General features: G+C 41.3%; 1 protein-coding gene across 1 annotated transcript in view; it reads right to left on the bottom strand.

Annotated features, from left to right (window-relative positions):
• VPS53 (VPS53 subunit of GARP complex) overlaps window positions 1-23,376 on the bottom strand; it is a 197,862-nt gene that overhangs the window by 99,932 nt on the left and 74,554 nt on the right. Inside the window, exon 7 of the mRNA XM_056556902.1 lies at window positions 17,479-17,598. Coding sequence (XP_056412877.1) covers window positions 17,479-17,598 — 120 coding nt within the window. The remainder of the gene's footprint in view (window positions 1-17,478; window positions 17,599-23,376) is intronic.

The raw sequence follows: 23,376 nt of genomic DNA on the forward strand, positions 1-23,376 counted from the left end.
TTTTTTTTTTACACATGCCCTGTAGGGTTTTCCTCAGCTGAAATCCACCACATTTTATGTGGAAACCTTAGTAAATATGTTGGGTTTTTGTGAAAATATCGGGAACACACCCCTTTTCGGAGACCATGCCCCCTTTTCCTGGCAGCCATGCCCCTTTTTTGGGGTTTTCTTAGCAAAATAGTCGGTGTTTCTTAGCAAAATAGTCGGTGTTTTTTCAATTCTGGCGCAAATTTTGGCACAAAATCTGGCGCAATGCAACAGAATCTGGTGCACAACCCGACAAAACATGTCGGGATTGCAATAGTAAATGAGGGCCACTGTGCGTAATAACTTGGAACAGTGCATTGTAAGTTTTTTATGTGTTATCATTAGGAGGTTTAATAAAATTTGAATTCTACTCTTAATATGATAACATGAGAATTATGCTGACTGTTATTTACATCAATTATTTAGGTAAATGAGAAAAATATAATTTGCATAATAATTTGGAACAGGGTGTATACTAACTTAGTGAGGGAGTTACAACTACCTGTTACTCTATTTATGCCGCTTTATGCTTTGTTTACTATTTGATTTAAGCTGTCAATTTTATTGATTGCTGCTCTTTTTGAATACTTTGTATATTACAAGCAACTACCCTGACGATTCCAGGTTGTTGGATGAAACACCGCACTGGGCAAATGTTAGGGACCATGTAGGGTAGTGTATGTTAACAAAGGACAGGGGTACCCCTTTTAAGGGCAACTGCCTAGATCCTTCTCTGAACAAGCAGGGCTGGTCCTGTCCATCTGTGAAGAGGAATATGGGGTAGAAGTCGCTTTTATGATAGCGGGTGCTCCGTCAGTTCCCTGAGTAAGGGGGGTTAGGGATGGCTGTAGGGACTTCCAACTGTACAACCTTGAGGTTTAATGCGGTTTCTACAACTGGCACCTGCATTTTTCCAGCAAGTCTGGGGCTTTGTTTTGCTTGGTGGAGACACATACCTTGCTCTCATTCATGTGGTATGACTGTTCACATTTGTCTGTCTGGATCAGATCAAGTAAGATAAGACACTGAATACCATATGTATATTTGCAATATTTCCCTCCCTAGAGTACTTAGTACATCACTTTATGTCATATGTACTTGTTGGAGTGGGATTTGCGATTCTGTATTCTAAAGACATTAAATGAAGGTTAAAGAAGAAGTATCATGGACCAAGTCACAAATTTTTTTTCTATCATGTGAAAGTGCATCAGCTCACCATTCTGACAATCTGCTCCTCATGTATCTCACCCTCTCCCTTCTCCTGCAATCCCCACTGAAAGATCGGTACTTCCTGGTCCATGGAGGTCCCTGACTTCCTGTCTCCCATAATGCCTTTCAGTTCATCACAGAAGTAGCCCAGCCTAGACCAGTGCTTCCTAACCAGGGTGCCTCCAGCTGTTGTGAAACTACAACTCCCAGCATGCCTGGGAGTTTTAGTTTTGCAACAGCTGAAGGCACCCTGGTTGGGATACACTGACCTAGACACTGATCACTTTCCTAACAGCAGGCTCAGTGTTTCCCCTCCCCCTGCTTCTATTCTCAGGACATGTTCTTTCAGACTGACCTGCTGTCAGATTGTAATCAGTGCAGGGGAAAGCAGGGATCTCCCCTCCCCCCTCTGCTTCTTCTCGGGACATTGGGACATTGTTCTTGCTCTTATAAACACTGAACTGGCTGTCAGATGCTTCCCTGCTGAGGAGATGAAGACGCTTGCTCAGCTCACTGGGGCTTCTATGATTGGCTGAAGCTGCACATGGGAGGTGCCCTTGCCGTGCACAGAGCTGGCTAAGCTGCAGACAGCACACAGAACTATGGGAAATTGTGACATCACGGCCCCCAGCATAATGCAGCTCAATGGGGGGTCGCAAGTCATCAGAACAGGGAGCTGCTGCACTTCCTCTCTGAACAAAGAAGCTAGAAAAACAGGTTTTACTTACAAGATGGGTGAAGTCAGTGATTTACAAAGTGATATAACTTTTGCTTCTGCATTTAAAACACAATACTTTTTCTACATGGGACTTCTCCTTTAAGTTTTATCTGTATCCGCTTGGTTGTTCACAAAACCTGAGTAGTTCGTTTTCTGTTAGTACTATATTCAGAGCAAGCAAACCTATACAAACCACGTACTGCTCTCAGTTGACGAGTGTATACAATTATTTTTAGTCTAGACCAGTGGTTCCCAACCACTGCAGTCCTGGGAGTATAATGCACAGTGTAGTGGTGCTCTTTTCTGCTCTGGTCTGGTGGAGACATCAGTGGCATGTCTATGTAACCTTCCCTGACATGCATCCTCTCCTCTGTTTAGCCTGGACATGCCTCCTGCTGTAATGCTTATTCCTGTGAGGTCTGCCAGAATACTGTCTGGCCGGAGGAACAGGTATGTGTACCCCAGATTCAGAATCACTGGTCTAGGCAATGCTCTTGAGTCTAAAGGGGTTACCCAACCTTCTAATATTGAAGGCCTATCTTGAAAATAGGTTATTAACTTTATATCAGAGGGGAAATAACTCCTGGGTCCCCAGACCGATCAGACATTTGAAGGTTTCAAGGCACTTGGACTCAATGTTTCCCAGCGCTTGTATTAACATCACCAGAATTTAGTAGTGGTGGTGCAAGATACTGAAGAACTGCCCCATTCACTTCACAATGCAGGTACAAGCTCTAGTAAACACTGAAGAGGCTGTGACCATAGACCTTTTAAATCTATATTGATTGCCTGTCCAGGGGATAAGCCATCAATTTGATACGGTTGAATAACCCCATTAAAAGGAGTTGTCCGGTCCCAAATAATGTTTGCATCTAGATAAAAAAAAATATTTGAAAAAAAAATGTATACTTACCTGCCCCAATTGCCATGTATACCCCAATCCGTTGGCCTATCACTGGCCAAGGTGGGTCACTGCGTGTCTAAATCAAATCAGGAACATTGGGAAAGGCAAGTACAAATAGTTTTTTTTACTCAATTTCTTTCCCTTTTTGAGAATGAGCACAATCATTTTGTGGGGCTGGACAACACCTAAAGCAACCAAAACTCAAGAAAGATACATTGTCGCAAACAACCAGAAAGACTTGTGAAGCTGAAGAGTGGTTATGAACTCGACTTTAGCTGCAAACATTTTACATTAGTTTCTAGTTTACTGCCTTTGGAAATTATACTGCCTGTAGATGAAGTTCATTTAAAAACCACACTGAATTACATGTCAGTGCGGTTTCGGCAGCTTTCTGGCTACACCTTAGAATAGTACTGATAAAGCAACTACTGTGAAACAGAACTGGGGAAATTTAGAAAAAAGATGTCCTTTTCCTGTCTCTGTGGAGTTTCCCTCCGCAATTTTAAACAATAAGGCTATGTTCACATGTCAGCATTAAATCTGACATGTGGTTCTATAGCATAGAACCAAGGTCAACACTTGGTGCAGCAGATCCACATGAAGATGCACCCCACTGTCATAACCATTCATTTCTGCTGCTTACTTTCTCTGCTGTGTGAACAGCGTTATGGCAATTCCATTCACATCAACTAAAGTGATGGAAAGGTTAAAAGCATTATATATACAGCTGTTTTATTTGCCACAAACAGTTAACATAAAAGTAATATTTTTATGCAAAAAATAACAATTAACACATAGGATCATGTCCTCATATAAAACACAGCAAGGGAGAATGTTCGCTTAATAGTATCCCAAACTGTAACCCAATATCTATATCAAGTAAGACAAATCTTATTTTTCCCCTGCCTTTCACATCTTTTTCCCTCAAGCTTTCAAATAGCAGTAAGAGTTACAAAACCACAAGTTCTTTTTGCTTAGACTACCAGAAATTTTAGACAGGGACTGGCAGGGAGCAGCATAAAAAGGGGCTGAGGCAGCCGGTCTTTACTGACTTGTGGTACAGTTGTTATGTCTCAGTGAAAATACTTTCCAGGCCATTTCAATTATTTGCTATGCCTATTTAACCTTTTCAGGTTGCACATAGTGAATTAAAGAACACACTGCCAATTCTCCACGAGAAACAGTTTTTGTTTTGCAACTACGTAAAACTTACAATTATCCTATTTGAGAAAGAAGTTGGGGAAGTAGTAAGTTTTATTTTGTTTTCAAACACACTGCTACAGTGCTAAAGACAAGAAACAGGTTACTAAAGCCCTATTTATATACCAGCAGTATTACTTGGGATACCATCAAGGTACTCAGGTGTATACTGTAAATTGCCCTTAGACTAGCCATATGGTTAAATGGAACAGAAAGAATCCAAAAATATATTTTCATTCTACCAATTCATTTCTTAATCTCCTTATTTTCATTCACCCTTTTTTCACCTATCTAGAAAATAAAACTGATAAATATACTGAATAACAATTTCATAGGCGTCGCCCATCTAGTTTCACATTGGACCTCTTCTGGCTTCCAAAATCACAGTGATTTATCATGCCAAAGATTCTAATACAAAGTACCATTAAAGGGGTACTCCGGTGCTACACATCTTATCCCCTAATAAGATGCCTGATCGCGGGAGTCCCGCAGCTGGGGACGCCCGTGATTATGCACGTGGCACCCCGTTTGTAATCAGTCCCCGGAGCGTGTTCGCTCCGGGTCTGATTACGCTCGACCGCAGGGCCGGCGGCGTGTGACGTCACGCTCCGCCCCTCAATGCAAGCCTACGGGAGGGGGCGTGACAGCTATCTGCGGGACTCCCGCGATCAGGCATCTTATCCCCTATGCTTTGGATAGGGGATAAGATGTGTAAGCACCGGAGTATCCCTTTAAAGGGGTACTCCAGTGGAAAACAAATGTTTTCAAATCAACTGGTGCCAGAAAGTTTAACAGGTTTATAAATGACTTCTATATAAAAATCTTAATCCTTCCAATACATATCAGCTGCTGTATACTACAGAGGAAGTTGTGTAGTCTAACCACAGTGCTCTCTGCTGCCACCTCCGTGTCAGGAACTGTCCAGAGCAGGAGGAAATCCCCATAGCAAACCTCCTGCTCTAGACAGTTCTGGACATGGACAGAGATGTCACAGCAGAGAGCACTGTGGTCAGACTGGATAGAACTACACAACTTTCTCGAGAGCAAACAGCAGCTGATAAGTACTGGAGGGATTAAGATTTTTAAATAAAAGTAATTTACATCTGTATAACATTCTGACACCAGTGGATTTAAAAACATTTTTTTTCCACTGAAGTACCCCTTTAAAGTCTGTATAGATAAAAGAGCATGATGAAAGAGAGATGAAAGAGCATTTATGAATGAGATTAGAAAGATGGTCAGAGACCAAATTCTGTCCACTTTCTCTAACCTGTCCCTCTTGATACCTATGGAATCCACTGCGACCTCCTAGTGTTTCTTATCTACCAAATGTTTCTAATGTGTTCAAAAAAACTTAAAGATATTTCCTTCTCTGAATCAGAAAGGAAATCCAGTAAAATATCAGGCATTTATATTTTAAACGAGAATTAAAGGCTTCTTGCCATTTGGTTCTATGAACATGGGAGCTTTTGTTAAATTCTTTGTGTGTGCACAATGAAATGTTTGCTGGCCAGATATCCCAGTAATGATGCCTCTCAGCTCAGAGATGTAATGGATAGGATGGCAGATGGTTTCGGCCAAAGGTGCAGCACTATTTTGCATTTGAATTTATGAAGAACAGCTCTTTGGTTAAAAATGCACAAGCAGAACTAAGCTCTGTGGTATTCTGTTTAAGGGTCTATTCACACGTACAGTATTCTGCACAGATTTGATGCGCAGGATTTCAAGCTGTGTTCAGTTTACATTGAAATCTGCAGCAGAAAATCCTGCGTATCAAATCTGCACAGAATACTGTACGTGTGAATAGACCATGAAGGAGAATTTGTCTTTGTCCAGCTGCAGCACCTCTCTCAACTTACATTGCTTTGTTTATTGAAACAGAGCTCACCTGCCCGTAACAGCCCTGTATAGTTCACCTGCGCATGCACAGTCTGTCAATCAACACCGCAACGTAAGCATAGAGAATCGCTGCAGGCCCTGCAGTAAATCTGTAAAGTGGTAACAGGGTCCAGTCTGCATACATCTTCCAGACACTACTGTCTCAATCTACAATCAGGCGGGAAAGTTATACAGGCTGTCATCCTACCCTAACATGATAATACAGTACGGTGCTGTAATGTAAATGATGGGAGAAAAGAAGGATTTGTCTTACCGGTAATACAGTATTTTTTTATGAATCCTTCATGACAGCACCAGGAATTTTACCTTTCCAATTGGGCATGTTTTAAAATCTTGATTTTTTTCCTGTCCATATTAGGACTAATAGGCCAGTCAGAGAGGATTCATAGAAACCATATTACCAGTAAGATCAATCCTTTTCTAAAATGTTGGTAAATGACAAAAATCCTGCGAACCAACTTATAATAAACCTAAGCAAAGTTATTAAAAATAATCACATGAAAAGGGTGTTTTGCCAAGCAATATCCATTTGAATATTTTTAATTTATACTATTTAATGAAGTTAGATCATCTTCAAGTCCCTCAACATGTACTTCTCATGTGCAAAATACTTACATCTGGTTTCTATAAAATGTATTTTATATGTCGAACAAATATGAAAATACCTAATTTTAGCCATTGTCACTGAAGGAAATTAGAAGTACTTGCCCATGAGTCTATTTATTCTGGCTTACGTAAAATATATTTCCTTATTCTGACCACAGGAGATGTAAGCAATGTGCAGGGTGTGCCTTTCATTTCCGCACAAATCACGATTCCTATCATAACCAGATGGAACGGTTATCAAAATGTAAACATCAGGAAGGAGGCTCGGCAAAGATACAACTAAAAATATCAGAGCTAAACTATCCATCATGTTTTCCATTGACATTTCAAAAGAAAGATGGCATCTAAGCTCTCATCTATTCTGAACTGATCAATGGCTGAGAAACCTTAAACAGCTCCATGCCTCCAAATGTTTCCACTGATAAGAAAGAGACAGAGGACACATTATGGAAATTTAGAATTGATTGTAAACAGCCTGAAAGGGTTTATATTAATAATGAAATCGTAAGATTCAAACTAATCTAACAGAGGTACACTGCAGGCATGTAACAAGATAGTAAAGGCTGTACTCTGGACCCTCTGCAATCAGACATTGTGGATAACCCCTTTAAGCACTCTGATAATAGTGGTCACTAAGTAAAATTAATAAAACTTTGTTTTCTTTTAACTGCTGTTACAAATCAAAGCTTAGAGTAAAAACCTTGGGGACAATGGCTGTTCTTTTAAATACATAAAAGGAATTAACACGGTAAAGGAGGAGAGCATATTTAAAAGAAGAAAAACTACCTCAAGAGGACAGTTTTAAATTAGAGGGGCAAAGTTTTAAAAGTAATATCGGGAAGTATTACTTTACTGAGAGAGTAGTGGATGCATGGAATAGCCTTCCTGCAGAAGTGGTAGCTGCAAATAAAGTGAAGGAGTTTACACATGCATGGGATAAACATAAGGCTATCCTTCATATAAGATAGGGCCAGGGACTATTGATAGGATTCAGATTATTGGGCAGACTAGATGGGCCAAATGGTTCTTATCTGCCCACACATTCTATGTTTCTTACTTCATATACCATTAAAAATGTATAAGCAATAAAAAAAGTCACATCAAAACAAAATAGTCCTGATAAAAACTACAGATCATACGTATGCAGAAAAATAAAAAAGTTATAGGGGTCAGAAGATGACAATTTTAAACATACCGTATGTGCCGGCGTATAAGACGACTGGGCGTATAAGACGACCCCCAATTTTTACAGTTAAAATAGAGAGTTTGGGATATACTCACCATATAAGACTACCCCTTCTACCGCGATGTACGGTACCTTATATTTCCCCCCCACATTAGGTAGGCAGTATAGTTCCCCCCACATTAGGTAGGCAGTATAGTTCCCCCCACATTAGGTTGGCAGTTCCCCCACATTAGGTTGCCAGCTCCCCCACATTAGGTTGCCCGCTCCCCAACATTAGGTCGGCAGTTCCCCCACATTAGGTCGGCATCTCCCCCACATTAGGTAGGCAGTTCCCCCACAATAGTAGGCAGCTCCCCCACATTAGGTCAGGAGTTACCCCACATTAGGTCAGCAGTTCCCCCACATTAGTAGGCAGCTCCCTCACATTAGTAGGCAATTCCCCCACATTAGGTCAACATTTCCCCACATTAGGTCAGCATTTCCCCACATTAGGTCAGCATTTCCCCCACATTTGTAGGCAGCTCCCCCCACATTTGTAGCCAGCTCCCTCCACATTTGTAGCCAGTGTATGGCTGGAGGCTGTATGTCTGTACTTACCCCCACAGTGTTCCGATCACCGCTCCTCCGGCCCGGGTCACCATCTACTGCTATGGCCTATGGACCATAGCAGTAGGTTTCGGGACCGGGGAGCGGTGACCGGATCACTTAAGATAGCACGGCCGGTCACTCACCAGGCCCTGGTCGGCACGCATCCTCCTGCGGTCCTCCTGGTCCTGCGCTCCTCTGCCTCTATGGTTGTAGGCATGTGACGTCACTGACGTCGCGTGCGTACAACCACAGAGACGGAGGACCGGACCGCAGGAGGACTGAAGAAGGATCGAAGAAGGATCGCAGGAGGATGCTGAGGAATAGTAAGAGACCGGCGGACATCCTTATGTCCCGAAAAGATTTTTGAGGACACAGAGATGTCCGGCATAGGAATACCTATGATTATCTGCCCGGGCCGGCTCCCGTGTGTGGCTGCAGGCGGGGGCCGGCCAGAGCAGCTATAAACTAATACTGTATACTAAAAACCAGGGGGCCTCCAGCTGTTGTAAAACTACAACTCCCAGCATGCCCGGACAGCCTTTGCCGTGCTGGGAGTTGTAGTTTCACAACAGCTGGAAGCACCCTGGTTTTTAGTACACAGTATTAGTTTTTACTTGCTCTGGCCGGCCCCCGCCTGCAGCCACACACGGTAGTCGGCCCGGGCAGATAATCATAGGTATTCCTATCCCGGCGTACAAGACGACCCCCGACTTTTCAGAAGAAAATTCGGGGTTAAAAAGTCATCTTATACGCCGGGATATACGGTACTAATTTTGGTGCATGTAGTTAGGATTTTTTTTAAAGTAGTAAAATAAAACCTTTAAACCTACCCATAAATTGGGTATCCTTGTAATCGTATGGATCTACAGAATAAAGATAAGGTGTAATTTTTCCTGAAAAGTGAACTCCGTATAAATGGAAACACCAAAAGTATTTATTTTTATTTCACCCCACCAATACGTTTTTTTTTTTGTTTCGCTGCTGATTTTGTTATAAAATAGGTGGTCAACACAAAGTACAATTGGTGATGCAAAAAATAAGGCCCTTATATGGGTCTGTAGGTGCAAAATTGAAAGTGCTATGATTTTTACAAGGAAAAGAGGAAAACACTTAAGGGGTTAACCAACAGGAGCTTTCTGCTGCCATTGGGTCTCAAGAAGGAGGGGGAGAACTTATGGCACGGTAGTCACAGCAGGTCAAAAATAGGACGCTGTGCCTGCAGGCTCCTGTCAGCTGTGTTCTTATCTGCTACTGACCTCACCGGGACCATCCAGAGATTGAGAGGTAAAGTGACAGACCTGCCAAGTCAGGAGAATGCCTGCATGACATATCTAAAAGGAGGTTAGTGTATTAAATGTTAATGGAAGCGCATGGATGTGTATAAGGCTCCCCACAGATAAGCATATTTCATTATTTTTCCATTTGTTTAGTGGACAGAAGTCCAGGCCTTACGAGAGGTCATGGAGTCTGGGACTTGTGTCTGTAACACGGAAAACAAAACGCTCTTGAAATATGCTCATCAGTAGGAGCCTATTTCTGCAAAAATGAAGTATTACACCGAGAGGGTACGATATATCAGCAGTATAGCAGTATTATATGTTTAGATGGCACAGTGTGTGGTCATGGCGGTATGTATCACCTGTATAAGATAAGGAAAGACTCTAGAGGAGATGTCACCTGTAGTCACTAATCATTGTGTATTCTGCCTAATTGTGTCTCATCACTGCTGTAGTCACTTGCAAGTTCTGCAGTTATGATGGGTAAAACAACAACTCCAAGCATAAGCTCACCACTACTGGGAGCTGTAGTTTCACATGGCAAAAACTTCTTTAGCACTTTTCCCTTAGTGGACAATTTTATTTATTTTTTTATAAATATTATTATAATTATAGTCAAAATAATTTCCTAGCATGCTACAGTTTCTTGGGGGGGGGGGGGGGGGGGGTTATTGTTATTTTCTATCGCATCGGGTGGCCCCAACCCTAGCAGCGCCGCTGGTTCAAATTCAATGGGTTTGATGGACATTTCTATCAGATTAACCCCTTCACACAGAATGCCGTATATACGGCGGGGTGAGTTCACGCATCCCATCGTATATATATATGGCATCCAGTCAAAATTCATCGCGCGGATTAAACTCATCTGCTACAGAGGTCTCCGGCAGCAGGCAAGTCCTTCTCCAGGACCAGGGACCAATCATATCTGGTCCTGGTCCGGTGGCGGGCGGGAGTCCCGAAGCAGCGGGCGTGCAGGTGACACGGAAGTGCGGCGGGTGTGCGGTGACACGGCGGTCCGGCTGCAGTGATGAAGACGATTGCTGGTGAGTGGGGGAAGTTTAATTATGCCCAGACAGCAATCCCAGACAGCTGTTTGCTGTCTGGGCATGCTAGGAGTTGTAGTTTTGCAACATATGGTAGACCACAGTTTGGAGACCACTGGTCTGCTGCCTGCCCCTTGCCTTTTATGGAGTGCAGTTTTTTGTTTTTGTTTTTTTACGGCAGCGTATGCGGTCTGTGCCACCAGCGACTGTTCTGCCCTGTGTGGCTAGACCAGACCTGTGCACTGATTGATGATCAGTGAATTAGTACTGATCAGGACTTTTTGGGGTACAGATTTTAAAAAAAATGTTATGCTCTTTTTTTTGGGGGGGGGGGGGTGTCTGCGGTCAGGCCACACAGTGCAGAACAGCTGGTGGCAGGAATTGCAAACACCCACATAAAGGCGCTGATAATAATTCACTAATCAGCCCTCAGCGCAGTCTGTACACTGGGTACGGTCCAAGTAAATGTAATAAAGCACTCCACTCCGAAATAAAGTGAAAGCACTACATTTATACACGTATCACCCCATAAAATAAAAAAATTTTGGTGGAGGAGACATACGCCATGTGCTTGCCTCCGACAACAAGACCGCCATTGAGGGAGAGGGGAAAGACCCTACATTTCTCCCTCCTCCTCCATCATCATCCAATGATGATGAGCCACCCAGAAGGCAGAAGGAGAAAATGGGAAAAAAAACGGGGCGCTCCCTAGTGTAGTATTTACGGTAGATACAAAAGACTCAAGACCAACACCCAAAGTGTCGTACTGACCTTTTGTAGAGGTACAGTGTAAGGACCAGTGTAAGGCTGCATTCACACTTCGTTTTTACGTTACGGGTGCCCGATCCGGATGGGGGAGGGGAAAACCGTGCGCCCCCGTACCCCAGCAGGACCAGCGCTGAAATCCATTTACTTTAATGAGCCAACCAGAGTCAAACAGTGACTCAGATCGGCTCATTTTTTACCCGTATGCGGTTTCCTGACCGGACCTAAAACCATAGTATACTACGGTTTTAGGTCCGGTCACAAAACCGGATACGGGTCAAAAATGAGCCGACCGGAGTCACCGTTTGACTCTGGTTGGCTCATTAAAGTAAATGGATTTCAGCGCTGGTCCGGCTGGGGTACGGGAGAGCCCGGTTTGCCCCTCCCCAAGCCGGATTCGGCACCCGTAATGTAAAAACGAAGTGTGAATGCAACCTAACAGGTATGCAGGGAGAATGGTAAAACAGTCTGCTGCTCTCACCCCTTTTTTCCGTGTTCCAGGAGGAGACGGAGAACGAATGGCAATGAGGAGAGTGCAAAAGATAGGGGGTTCTTAAGAGCGCTTCTGTATGCAGGTGTGAATGGAATCAAATAGATCATAAGCCAGCAGGTTCACAGGACTAACTTTTATCTGACTTATTTTTCAATAAAAGTTAGTCCTGTGAACCTGCTGGCTTATGATCTATTTGATTCCATTTACAACTGCATACAGTAGCGCTCTTAAGAACCCTCTATCTTTTGCACTCTCCTCATTACCCCCAGAAGGCGGAACCACAGGGCAATGCCAGTAGAGTTCCCCATACTAGTGACCCTGTCCTCTATACAATTCCCCCTGTCTCCCCATACAAGTGACCCCGCCAGGACCCCAGTCCGGACAATTATGCTGGGTTTGTTGGGCGCCTAGGAATCAAAGTTGACTGCACAGTCCTCACAGAAATGGACTTTGTGTTTTTTTTCATTGAGGACTTTGTCAATTTGATGGCAGCTCAAACAAACTTTTGCAGCCCAACCCCCCCAGATGCTTTCTTGTGTACACAGCAGAATTTCCATGACAGATGTTTCTGTTGCGGAAATCCCAATGCAGGAGTCTGCAGTAAGCATAGACATGTCAATTCTTTCTGCGAAGTCCACACAGAAATGCATTGCCGTCAATGGCATTGCCAGCGCTCCACGGTTGGTGATATGTCCTCACGGAAATTCTCTGTGCGTACATTTCACTGTCTGAACATAGCCTCAGCCGCCCCCATGCAAATTACTAATTTAGGCCTCAAATGTGCATGGAGCTCTTTAACTCTGGAGCCCTGTAGAATTTCAAGGCAACAGTTTAGAGCCACATATGGGGTATTTCTGTAGTCGGAAGAAAATTCTGTTACAAATTTTTAGTTTTCTCCTCATTTTACCACTTCTGAAAATGAAAAAATTGAGGCTACACCAGCATGTTAGTGTAAATGTAAATTAGTGTAAATAATTTTTTTACTCTAACATGCGGGGTCTTTCCTTTATTTTTCATTTTCACAAAAGGTAAAAGGAGAAAAAGCCGCCCCCCCAACCCCCCCAAAAAAAAAGTAACACAATTTTTTCCGAGTACGGAAATACCCCATAACTGGACATAAAGTGCTCTGCGGGCACACAGCATGGCTCAGGAGTGAGAGAGCACTATGTACAATTGAGGTCTGAATGGACAGGGGTGGCTGATCGTCACCCCATATTAGAAACTACACCATTCAAGGAATGTAATAAGGGGTGCAGTGAGCATTTACACCCCCCAGGTGTCTGACAGATATTTGGAACAGTGGTCCATGAAAATGAAAAAAATTATTTTTCATTTGCACAGCCCACTGTTCCAAAAATGTGTCAAACGCCAGTGGGGTGTAAATGCTCACTGCACCCATTATTACATTCCTTGAGGGGAGTTGTTTCCAAAATGTGGTCACATGTGGGGGGTTCTGTTCCACTCTTCTGACACCATGAGGGCTTTGTAAACACACATGGCCCCCGACTTCAACTCCAGCAAAATTCTCTCTCCAAAAGCCCAATGGCGCTCCTTCTGTTCTGAGCCATGTTGTAGCACTTTACATCCACATATGGGGTATTTTTATGGTCAGAAAAATGGGGTTACAAATTTTGGGGGGATTTTTTTCCTATTACCCCTTGTGAAAATGAAAAATTTGGGATAACACCAGTGCTTTAGTGAAAAAGAAATTTTTTTCATTTTCACGTCCAACTTTAACAAATATTCGTCAAACACCTGTGGAGTGTTAAGGCTCACTGTACCCCTTTGTTTTGTTCCTTGAGGGGTGTAGTTTCCCAAATAGTGTGCCAGGTGGGGTGTTTTTTTCTGCTTTGTTACCATGGGGCTTCCTAAATGCGACATGCTCCCCAAAAACCATTTCAGCAAAATCCTCTCTTCAAAAGCCAATTTTTGTTCCTTCCCTTCTGAGCATTGTAGTGCGTCCACAGAGCACTTTACGTCCACATATGGGGTATTTTCATACTCAGAAGGAATGGGGTTACAAATTTTGGGGGCATTTTCACCTATTTCACCATGTGAAAATGAAAAATTTGGGCTAACACCACATTTTAGTGAAAAAAATGAAAAATTTTATTTTTCACATCCAACTATGACGAAAATTCATCAAACACATGTGGGGTGTTAACGCTCACTGTACCTCTTATTACGTTCCATAAAGGGGTACTCTGGCCCTAAGACATCTTATCCCCTATCCTTTGAATAGGGGATAAGATGTCTTAGGGCCAGAGTACCCCTTTAAGGGGTGTAGTTTCCCAAATAGTGTGTCATGTAGAGATATATATATATATATATATATTTATATATATATATATATATTTTTTTTTTTTTTTTTTTTGCTGTTCTGGCACTATGGGGCTTCCTAAATGCGACATGCTCCCCAAAACCATTTCAGCAAGATTCTCTCTCCAAAATCCTAATGTTGCTCCTTCCCTTCTGAGCACTGTAGTGCAACTGCAGAGCACTTTACATCCACATATGAGATATTTCCTTACTCAAGAGAAATTGGGTTACAAAATTTGTGGGGCTTTTTTTCCTTTTAACCCTTGTAAAGATAAAAATAATGGGGCTACAACAACATGTTAGTGCAAAAAATGGAGATTTTGCGTTTTCTCCTCACATTTTGCTACTATTCCTGTAAAAAACCTAAAGGGTTAAACTTTCTGAATGTCATTTTGAACACTTTGAGGGATGCAGTTTCTATAATGGAACACTTTGAGGGGTGCAGTTTCTATAATGGGGTCATATATAAGGGAATTCCTCACAGAAAGGCCCCTCAAATCCACTTCAAACTGAAAAGGCCCCTGAAAAGTTCAGATTTAGAAAATTTTTGTGAAAATGTGGAAAATTGCTGCTAAAGTTTGAAGCCCTCTTATGTCTTCAAAAAGTAAAAACATGTCTATATTATGATGCCAACATAAAGTAGACATATTGGCCCACATTTATCAAACTGTTGCCCTCATTTACTAAGAGTGTTTGTAGGTTTCTTTGTGGGTTTTAATTCCCTACAATTTATTTTCCACAGTATTTACTAAGGTTTCCCTACATTTTCCACTTTCCCTACATTTTCCTTTTTTCACACCTGCTCTGATCTGTAGGGTTTTCCTCAGCTCAAATCCACCACATTTTATGTGGAAACCTTAGTAAATATGTTGGGTTTTTGTGAAAATGTTGGGGACACGCCCCCTTTTCACGGCGACCACGCCCCTTTTTCGGGCGCAGACAGAATTTGTGGCACAGATTCTGGCGTAGACAGAATTTCTGGCGCAATGCGACAGAATCTGGCGCACAACCCGACAAAACATGTTGGGTTTGCAATAGTAAATGAGGGCCTGTGTGAGAGAAAAAGTGGAGTGATTTCCCCATAGAAACCAATCACAGCTCAGCTAACAAGCTCTGGTAAAGTGAAAGCTGAACTGTGATTGGTTGGCGTGGAAAAATCACTTCACTGTTTCTCTCACACAGATTCATAAATCTGGGCCATTGTATACGTGAATCAATATAAAATTATTTGGCATGTCCTTTTTCCTTACAAGCAGAGAGTTTCAAAATTATAAATGCATAAATGCATAATATATTGCATAAAGTGACACAGGTCAGATTTGCAAAAAATGGCTGTGTCCTTAACCCCTTAACAACACCGGACGTAAATGTACGTCCTGGTGAGCTGGTACTTAACGCACCAGGACGTCCATTTACGTCCTATGCATAACCGCAAGCATCGGATCGATGCTCGGGTCATGCGCGGCAGGTCCCGGCTGCTGATAAAAGCCAGGGACCCGCCGGTAATGGCGGACATCCGCGATCGCGCGGATGTCCGCCATTAACCCCTCAGATGCCGTGATCAATACAGATCATGGCATCTGCAGCATCGGATCACTTGCAGCGCTGTCGTGGCAATCCGATCATCCAGAACGGCAGACAGAGGTCCCCTTCACCTGCCTCCGCTGCCTTCCACGGGTCTTCTGCTCTGGTCTGCGATGGAGCAGACCAGAGAAGAAGATGACCAATAATACTGATCAGTGCTATGTCCTATGCATAGCACTGAACAGTATTAGCAATTGAATGATTGCTATAAATAGTCCCCTATGGGGAATATTAAAGTGTAAAAATAAAAGTAAAAAAAAAGTTTATAAAATTTGAAAAAACCCCTCCCACAATAAAAACGTAAATTTTCCATTTTCCCTATTTCACCCCTAAAAAGTGTAAAAAAAAAAAATTTATACACATATTTGGTATAGCCGTGTGTGTAAATATCCGAACTATTAAATTAAAATGTTAATGATACCGTATGGTGAAAGGCGTGAACGTAAGAAAAAATTCTAAATCCAAAATAGCTGCTTTTTTATAACATTTTATTCCAAAAAATGTTTATAAAAAATGTATTAAAAGTTTTAAATAAGCTAATATGGTATAATAAAAAGTACAGTTCACGAGCCCTATACCACCGCTTATACGGAAGGTCTTCAAAATAGGGGATTTTAAACGTACTAATTTGGTTAAAAAGTTTGCGATTTTTTTTTTTTAAGCGCAACACTAAATATAACAATAACATAAAAGTATGTTATCATGGGTATCATTTTAATCGTACTGACCCAAAAAATAAAGAACACATATCATTTTTACTGTAAATTGTACGGCGTGAAAACGAAATCTTCCAAAATTAGCAAAATTGCGGTTTTCTTTTTAATTTCCCCACACAAATAGTATTTTATTGTTGCGCCATAAATTTTATGGTAAAGTGAGTGATGGCATTACAGTTATGATTTTTTGAAGGCGAGGAGGAAAAAAAAGAACACGTAAAAATAAAATTGTCTGAGTCCTTAAGGCCCTAATGGGCTGAGTCCTTAATGGGTTAAGCGTACCCGTCAGATCCAACAAAAATTGTTCATGTTCATCTAATGTGTCTAGCACCTTTATTTATTTTTCTATTACACTTTTAATTTAGCTCACTAGTCTGAAATCCTCTCAAAGGGAGGGGGCATGGCCTCACTGTGCAGGTCTCCGCCCCCTCCCTCAGTATGCTGTTTGCTCACGTCTCCCCTAGTATTAGCAAAACTACAACTCCCAGCTTGTCCTCATTGACAGTAGTGGGACACAAGCTAACAGTGGGAGGATTTTTCCTCCAGCTGTGAGCCCTGCACTCACAGCTGTCAATCAAGGAAGTGTGTCCATGATGTCAGTGATGACACATGGACACAGCTGGACTAGTATGTGTCCGAGCAGGCAGGGGGGCAGTTGTTTGACTGGCTTTTTTCAGGATGAAATATTGAAAATTTTCTAATGAATGCAATTGCAAAACCTACATATCAAAAGTTTTTGTATCTGACAGTGCCCATTTAAGGTCAAAATGGGCTTCGTCCTTGAGGAGTGAAGGAGCATCAGTGTTGCCTAGTGACAATTATATTCATACTTAATCTTTTATTTCTTTTACACTGGTCAAACGAATAAGTGAGCTTGAACAATAATTTGTCAGTTTAATGAACCTTCATGCAATGATTTATCACATCATGGTTAAGAAACGTACCTCTCCGAGAGTTGTCGAATCTGTGGTATACCCATGTACTTTTGAAAATGCTCCAGCACATTTACCACCCCTTGAAGAAGGTTGGCAACCTCACCATACTGCCGTTTTCTAGTCATAGCTCTAAAATAAATAATAAAATTGTTTTAAATCATATAAAGGCATTATACAAATAAATGGTTAACTAACAGTTTTACAATCAGCAAATCATATTATACAGTTATAAGTTTACATACATGTAGGCTAAAGTCATTAAAACTCCCTCGACATATTCTACATGAATAAACTATTGTTTTAGCAAGTTGGTGAGGATAATTACTTTGTAAATGACACAAGCCAATTTTTTCAACAAATTCAAGTGAGTCAGAAGTTTACATACACCTAGTTGACTGTCTTTAAATAGCCCAGACAATTCCAGAAAGTTACGTCATGGCAAACAGTATTACAGAAATGTCCAAACATTCTCAATCATTATCCTGATGAATCCGGTATTCTTCCCAAAGTGCCTATACCGAATCATAGAAATAACATTTATTGGTTAGAAGGACCATAAGATGTTCCATAATTTTCCTAGTTTAACAAAGGAATTGAAGGGAATTGAAGGTATGAATTGATGGGAATGCATAAGTAATATGCATGCTTAAACACAATGGGACCATCAGCCACTATGTTCAGAATGGAGTTCTTTTTTTCAGTGATTAACTTACTTTTATGCAAAAAAGGAATTGCGACTTACCAATCATTAGCTTTGGCAGCACTATTCAACCGAACATCATTTATCTATCTTTACCAACAATTTTATATGCTTCAAAAAAGTCTGTTTAGATTCATCTTCACATAAGTACTTTTAGAAGCTTTTTTTTCCCCCCTTTATTAGGCCTTTTGAATGGGACCAAAACATTTTCATTGTTTCTCCATGGTCTAATGAAGTCTAAGTACTGAATTAAAATATGCCTAATATTCAAAGTATGAAACACTTTTTCTTTATCATGGCTAATAAAATGCTTTCTCCAAGAAAATTTAAGGAGGCCTCTTAAAAAGGCTCAAACAAACCCCTGGTTAAACATGACAGTACCCAGTTATGATCCCAGGGCGTAGCCAAATTCTTTGAATCTCGGTCTTATTCTTTCCACCAGAACTTTTTTATGCACTGATAATCAGCAATCTGAGTATCATAGATACACCCCAGAATCTTCAGAGATAAACCCATGTCCAGACCCTTAAAGGAACTAAAAGAATTCTGAGAATATCTGGCTGTAGTGGATCTGGAGGAATTTCCCCACCTCAGCTCATGTACTTTTTCCATTGTTTTAAAATGATGGACGAGGAGCTATCTTTTTTTTTTTTGCTTTTAAGAAGCATATTATTTACCATGTAAGATAGTCCTCTAATAGATAAAATTAACTTTTTAACATCCACACTGCGAGATGTAGAGATTTTCCAAATCCTGATGAAAAACTGGGCCCTTAGTTAAGAGGTCTTCAGAGGTAACATGGGTTTATTCAACACCAAGGTTACTAAGATGATGTTCTGGAAGGTTAACCCTCAGAATGTTCTCCATAGCCTTTAGTAATAACAGAGGAGGAAACACAAAGGCTAGAGAGAAGTTGCAGGTTTGTTTTAGAGAATTTATAGCGGAGCTTTGAATTTAGAGAGTAAAATGTTTTTCTTGTTTTTATTTCTTTCTAGCTGAATACCTGGAGTTGTCCGGTTTTTCCTTCCTCATCCTTGTTGGGGAGGAAAATCAACAAGGGAAGAAGCTTTTGACTTCATATCCCATACTCATATATTGCTATCATATCCCAACCTCATACTCATATCCTGTCCCCATATCCCATCCTTATATCTCAGCCTCATTTCCCGTCCTCATATCTCAACCTCCTGTCCCGTCCTCCTGTCCCGTTCTCATGTCCCGTCCTCATGTCCCGTCCTCTGTGGGACTGATTCGTGATGAAGATATTGTAAGCTAAAAAATAGAAGGGGACGTGGCTTTGTGGGACTGGATGATTTGCAAGCTAGACAAAAAGGGTTTAGAACAAAAAGGGTGGGGCTTAAACAGTGGGCGTGTCTTTGTGAGATGGGGTGTGGCTTACAAGCCAGACTGCCACATTCACCAGGAGATGCAGAGCGGAGCTTGTGGAGTAAGGTACTGGAAATCCCATATACTTTTATCTTTTATATAAGGGTGTAGGTAAGGGTTAAATTAACTATTATATATTTTTACTTGACATATAAGTAATATGTGTACCAGGTATTATTGAAATATCACCAGCCGTACGGAAGTTATGTGGGAACATACATTTCCCATAGCTTTGCATGGGACTTTAAACAAAAACCCCAACCCTCACAAATGGGGGTAGTTAAGGGTTAAATTAACTATCCTATATTTTAAGTGGACATTTAAGTAACATGTGACCAAGTATTATCGAAATATCTTCAGCCGTTTGAAAGTTATGCAGTAACATATTTCCCATAGGCTTGTATGAGACTTTAACCCCTTAAGGACCGGGGGGTTTTCCGTTTTTGCATTTTCGTTTTTTGCTCCTTGCCTTTAAAAAATCATAAATCTTTAAATTTTGCACCTAAAAATCCATATGATGGCTTATTTTTTGCGCCACCAATTCTACTTTGTAATGCCCTAATTGCCCAAAAATCTACGGTGAAAAGGAGAAAAAAATCATTGTGCGACAAAATTGAAAAAAACCCCCGCCGTTTTGTAACTTTTGGGGGCTTCTGTTTCTACGTAGTACATTTTTCGGTAAAAATGACACCTTATCTTTATTCTGTAGGTCCATACGATTAAAATGATACCCTACTTATATAGGTTTGATTTTGTCGGACTTCTGGAAAAAATCATAACTACATGCAGGAAAATTAATATGTTTAAAATTGTCATCTTCTGACCCCTATAACTTTTTTATTTTTCCGTGTATGGGGCGGTATGAGGGCTCATTTTTTGCGCCGTGATCTGAAGTTTTTAAGGGTACCATTTTTGCATTGATAGGACTTATTGATCGTCATATAAAAAGTGACCAAACATGCACTATTTTGGACTTAGGAATTTTTTTGCGCGCACGCTCCAATTTGCCTGAGCGGTTTAATTAATGATATATTTTTATAATTCGGACATTTCCGCACGCGGTGATACCATATATGTTTATTTTTATTTACACTGATTTTTTTTTATTGGAAAAGGGGGGAGTGATTCAAACTTTTAATAGGGGAGGAGTTAAATGATCTTTATTCACTTTTTTTTTTTTTTTCACTTTTTTTTTGCAGTGTTATAGGTCCCATAGGGACCTATAACACTGCACACACTAATCTTCATCATTGATCACTGGTTTCTCATAGGAAACCAGTGATCGACGATTCTGCCGCATGACTGCTCATGCCTGGATCTCAGGCACTGGTCATTCGGCGATCGGACAGCGAGGAGGCAGGTAGGGCCCTCCCGCTGTCCTGTAAGCTGTTCGGGATGCCGCAATTAGCCGCGGCTATCCCGAACAGCCCGACTGAGCTAGCAACTTTCACTTTCGCTTTTAGCCGTGCGTCTCAGCTCTGAGCGCGCGGCTAAAGGGTTAATAGCGCGCGGGCCGCGATCAGCGCTGCGCGCTATTAGAGGCGGGTCCCCCCGGCTTCACAGTGACGCCGGGTCGCCGTGATATGACGCGGGGTTACTGTGTAACCCCGCGTTATATCAGGAGAGCAGGACTAAGGACGTACCGGTACGTCCTTGGTCCTTAAGGGGTTAAACAAAATACCCAACCCTGGCAAATGGGGGTGAATAAGGGTTAAATTACTTATCCTATGTTTGTTGTTGACATATTAGTAACATGTGTGCCAAGTTTCATGTTAATATCTTTAGCCGTTTGGACGTGATGCTGGAACATATACACACACACACACACACACTGAGTTTTATATATATACTAGCTGAGTACCCGGCGCTCCCCGGTTTTTCCTACCTTATCCTTATGGGGGAGGAAAAGCAACAAAGGAGGAAGCATTTGTCCTCACATCCAGTCCCTAAATCCTGACCCCATATCCACTCCTCATATCCCGACCCCAAATCCCCTCCTCATATTCCGACCTCATATTCCATCCTCATATCTCATGCCCATATCCCGTCCCCATATATTCACATCAGATCGCCAACAAGTCTTGCATTCTAAAGAAAAGATGGCCAAGAAATTTTTTACCAAGTGGAAATTATTCCTCACACATTATTATGACTATTATGCGACCCTTTGCAAATACACAATGGTTCATATTGGAGGAACTAGCAGGATCCTTGGGGGCTCTAAAAACTTCCATGAGACTATACCTGTAGGATTTCATTGTATTACATACATCTGTTATGCCATAATTTCTCCTTTGGATATTTACTATGGGACTGTGGGGTCCATGTAGTGTCTTTTTCTATGTCTGTCTGTACGTTTCATGGTTCTTTTTTCAGTTTATGTTCTGACACCCATGTACGCACTTTGTATTTATGTTATTGCTAGTGGCCTAGCATACAAGATTGTCAACTCACCTCTTGAGCAAGGACATTTGTCTTTCTACTTTTGAGCTGTCCCCTACTGAACAAATGGATTTTAAGCCCCTTCAGTGTCAACCTTAGGTGGTCCACTGTTTAAGACTGGCTGGGCTAACTCGCAGATAGGTCTAGGAGGACTCCTTGTTTATGCTGATAACACTGCTCAAGATCTAGTCATTGGCCCTAATTTACTATTGTAAACCCATGTTTTGTCAGGTTGTGCACCCATGTTTTGTCTGCGCCAGAATGTGTGCCAGAATTGAAAAAACCCAACTAACTCTCCATTTTACTGAGAAAACCAAAAAAGGGGGCCTGGCCACCATGGAAAGTGGGCATGGCTGCCGAAAAAGGGTGTGTGTCTCCAACATTTTCACAAAAACTCAACATATTTACTAAGGTTTCCACAGAAAATGTAGTGGATTTGAGTTGAGGAAAACCAGACCAAAAAAAAAAAGCTAAATGTAGGGAAAAGTGCTAAATGTAGGGAAACCTTAGTAAATACCATGAAAAAAAATTGTAGGGAATTAAAACCCACAAGAGAAAACTCCACTCTTCGTAAATCAGGGTCATTATGTCATATTGTTCGTACTCAACATTTTATTGATTCTGTAATGTATGGCTATATCTATAACGGATGACTGTATTGCCACTTTTGTGATGTGGTACAGTGGTCCCTCAACATATGATATTAATTGGTTCCAGGAGAACCATCATATGTTGAAACCATCATATGTCGAGTACATATGTCTATGTAAAAATGGTAATTGGTTCTGGGGCCTCGGAACCATTGTATGTTGAATACATATCTCTATGGTTGGTTCTGGGATGACCATTGTATGGGGAGTGTTTAACAAATCAGGAATAACAATAGATAAATTTTAAACCTTTAATTACTTGTTGGTCCTGTCCATTCACCTACCATATAGAATATGGGAACCCGGAATATGTGAGTTGTCCTATAAATACACTCTAAAGAGCTAAAAGGATTAGGCATTGTTCCAATCGTGGTGTATCCTAAAATTGGACCCACGTATATCGAATTATGTAATTAGTATTACAGGTTGGATGAAGTATATGAGTACGGGTGGCTAACATTATATATTATAATATTTTTTCTTATGTATAATGAGGGGCCAGTAAATTATGGGGACCATATGGATAATATGTATGTTATATGTCTCTTAGATAGTCGTCCTCAAGGTATCATGAGGCCCTGTAATGTGATCAGTTTCTGGGGGGACAGACTAATAATCATGGTTATTATTATTATTTTTTTGATTATCTATAACTACTTATTGTAGGTAATTCTTAATCTGGTCAGTTTTTGCCCCTAAATTAAGTTATTGGCCCGGATATTATGCACC

This window comes from Hyla sarda, chromosome 2, assembly GCF_029499605.1.
Source record: "Hyla sarda isolate aHylSar1 chromosome 2, aHylSar1.hap1, whole genome shotgun sequence".
In the NCBI taxonomy this organism is placed as follows: domain Eukaryota; kingdom Metazoa; phylum Chordata; class Amphibia; order Anura; family Hylidae; genus Hyla; species Hyla sarda.